General features: G+C 42.0%; 1 protein-coding gene across 4 annotated transcripts in view; it reads right to left on the minus strand.

Moving 5' to 3' along the window:
- Positions 1–2,442, minus strand: part of SPIC (Spi-C transcription factor) — a 13,173-nt gene that overhangs the window by 8,425 nt on the left and 2,306 nt on the right. For 2 of the 4 annotated variants that reach the window (XM_059402248.1, XM_059402249.1), the window contains 2 exons: positions 2,017–2,113; positions 1,173–1,285 (listed from right to left, as the gene is read on the minus strand). In XM_059402248.1, the coding sequence (XP_059258231.1) occupies positions 1,173–1,285; positions 2,017–2,113 (210 nt within the window). The remainder of the gene's footprint in view (positions 1–1,172; positions 1,286–2,016; positions 2,114–2,442) is intronic. The other 2 variants (XM_059402251.1, XM_059402250.1) reach the window with 1 other exon arrangement.

Consider the following 2,442-nt stretch of genomic DNA (forward strand, 5'->3'; position numbering starts at 1 on the left):
CTGCCTGCTTGTGATCTCTCTCTGTCAAATAAATAAATAAAATCTTAAAAAAAAAAAAAAAGATAGCTGGCATTAAGAAAACAATACAGGGACACCTGGGTAGTACAGTCCATTAAGTTTTTTTTTTTTTTAAAGATTTTATTTATTTGACAGAGAGAGATCACAAGCAGGCAGAGAGGCAGGCAGAGAGGGAGGCGGAAGCAGGCTCCCCGCTGAGCAGAGAGCCCGACGCAGGGCTCCATCCCAGAACCCCGGGATCATGACCCGAGCCCAAGGCAGCGGCTCAACCCACTGAGCCACCCAGGCGCCCCCAGTCCATTAAGTTTTTAACGCTCTTGGTTTTGGTTCAGGTCATGTGTTCTGGATCATGGGACTGAGCCTTGTATCAGGCTCTTACAAGGCCCTGTGCTCAGGAGAGTCTCCTTGAGTTTCTTTCTGCTTTCCCTCTACCCCTGGCCCCACTCTCTCTCTCTCAAATAAGGAAATAAATCTTTAAAAAAAAAAAAAAAAAGAGGGGCGCCTGGGTGGCTCAGTGGGTTCAAGCCTCTGCCTTCGGCTCAGATCATGATCCCAGGGTCACATTGGGTTTTCTGCTCAACAGGGAGCCTGCTTCCCCCCGCCTCTCTCTGCCTGCCTCTCTGCCTACTTGTGGTCTGTCAAATAAATACAATTTTTTAAAAAGTAGTAATACAAAGAACACATGAATAGAGAGATAAATGGTGGGAACACTTTGTTTACAGGGGGATGTAGCTAGCTCTGCGTTTAGAAAGGGCAACAGAACAGGTTAATACAAGATTATAGGTAAAGCGAATGCAGGGGAAGTTTGGCCTTTGCCCTATGGCTTTTAGGGGAACCATATTATTTTTCAATTTTCCAAATGGACAAGAAGCAGTAATATAAGAACCCTAAAAACACCTCCTTGTAGAAGTCATTCAAACCCTGATGCTGGGTGAAAAGCAATGACAGACGGCAGTTTCCTTTTTGACAGCATTACCAAGGACCACCCATGAGGTCCAATTTACACCACTGATGTCTGTGAGCTTTCTCTGCTCAGCTGCCTCTAAGCTGGGTTTCAGCGAGCATACACCAAGTGGCATACACCAAGTGGAACGCAGGTGTGAAGAGGGAATTTGCCTGATACCGGGAGATGATCTACTGGTACATGTACTCACTATTACTGTTCTCCAATTATAGACAGGTTCCTCTGTAGGCAGCATACCATAGCAGGTGGAATTTCCTCTGACTTGAGAGCAGTGGTTGATGAAAGCCAGGTAATTTTTGTAATCTAATTTAAAAACAGAGAAAGAAACTCCAAAAGTCAAAGTTTATAACTGTGTGTGTGTGCCTAATGTATGTATGTTTATATACGCATATATACTTATGTATGTGGTTGCTTCATGATGTGTTCTCTACAACTTTGTATTTCCCTGTGTTTATTGCATTATGTTGGTATCACAGTCTTCTTTTTCATATCCCATTTCCCTTACTGGAGCACATGTTCCTTGCAAGCAGAGACCCCATGATTTCTTTTATCTTGGAACTTACCACATCATGTGTTCCCTCAAGAGGCAAGATACCTATACTTCACCTACACTATCTACAGTAGGAACAGTAAGAATTTACTCTCAAAGAAAAGAATATTCTCCTGAGTAGAGTATCTCCTGTATGGAAGGTCTATAAAATAAATTAGAATAACCAAAAAGCCCACTCCAAACAGTTAAAATTATTAGATAAATATCAACCAGATATACTTAATAGTGCTAGTATTTTTTTTTATGTACTAGTATTTTATGTGCTAGTTTTCCTATGTGGAATGTCATTCTCTAGATTCTTTGCATTTTCATATGTGACACTTTAAATTTACATAAGCTAGGGTTTAACCCTGCAAGCTTTTCGCTTGTTAGAATAAACCTTAGATGCACTAGATAAAAATGCTCTTCTCTGTTACAATTATTCGTGTGTCTGTGTCATGAAGAAGGCATTTGATGTACCGAAAGCAGCTGACTGACACTGTACCTGGGGAGTATTGAAGATCTCCCGTTGAATGCTGCCTCAGTACCTCAAAAGCATCTTCAAAGGCTTGTCCCAGCTTGTCTTGTTCAATGCAGGACTGCTAGAAAGGCAGAATCCTCAAGTTATGAAATTATCAAGAAATTATCAATTGAACTTCATCTTTCTACTGTAAAGGGTGGTTTCTCACCCACGACACTACTGATACCCGAGTTTGGCTAAGTCGTTACTGCAGGGGGCTGTTGTGTGCCCGGCAGAAAATCTAGCAGCATCCCTGGTCTCCACCCACTCACTGGATGGCAGCAGCACTCTCTCAACCCTGGTTGAAATCCACTGCTCTGTAACATCTAGTATTTAGAGAACAGTCCTCATTCTATGAAACAGTATTTAACATTCTCTTACAAGTTTAGTAGGAGTTGTATTGCAGGAGAC

The sequence above is a fragment of the Mustela nigripes genome, chromosome 6 (genome assembly GCF_022355385.1).
Source record: "Mustela nigripes isolate SB6536 chromosome 6, MUSNIG.SB6536, whole genome shotgun sequence".
Taxonomy (NCBI): Eukaryota; Metazoa; Chordata; class Mammalia; order Carnivora; family Mustelidae; genus Mustela; species Mustela nigripes.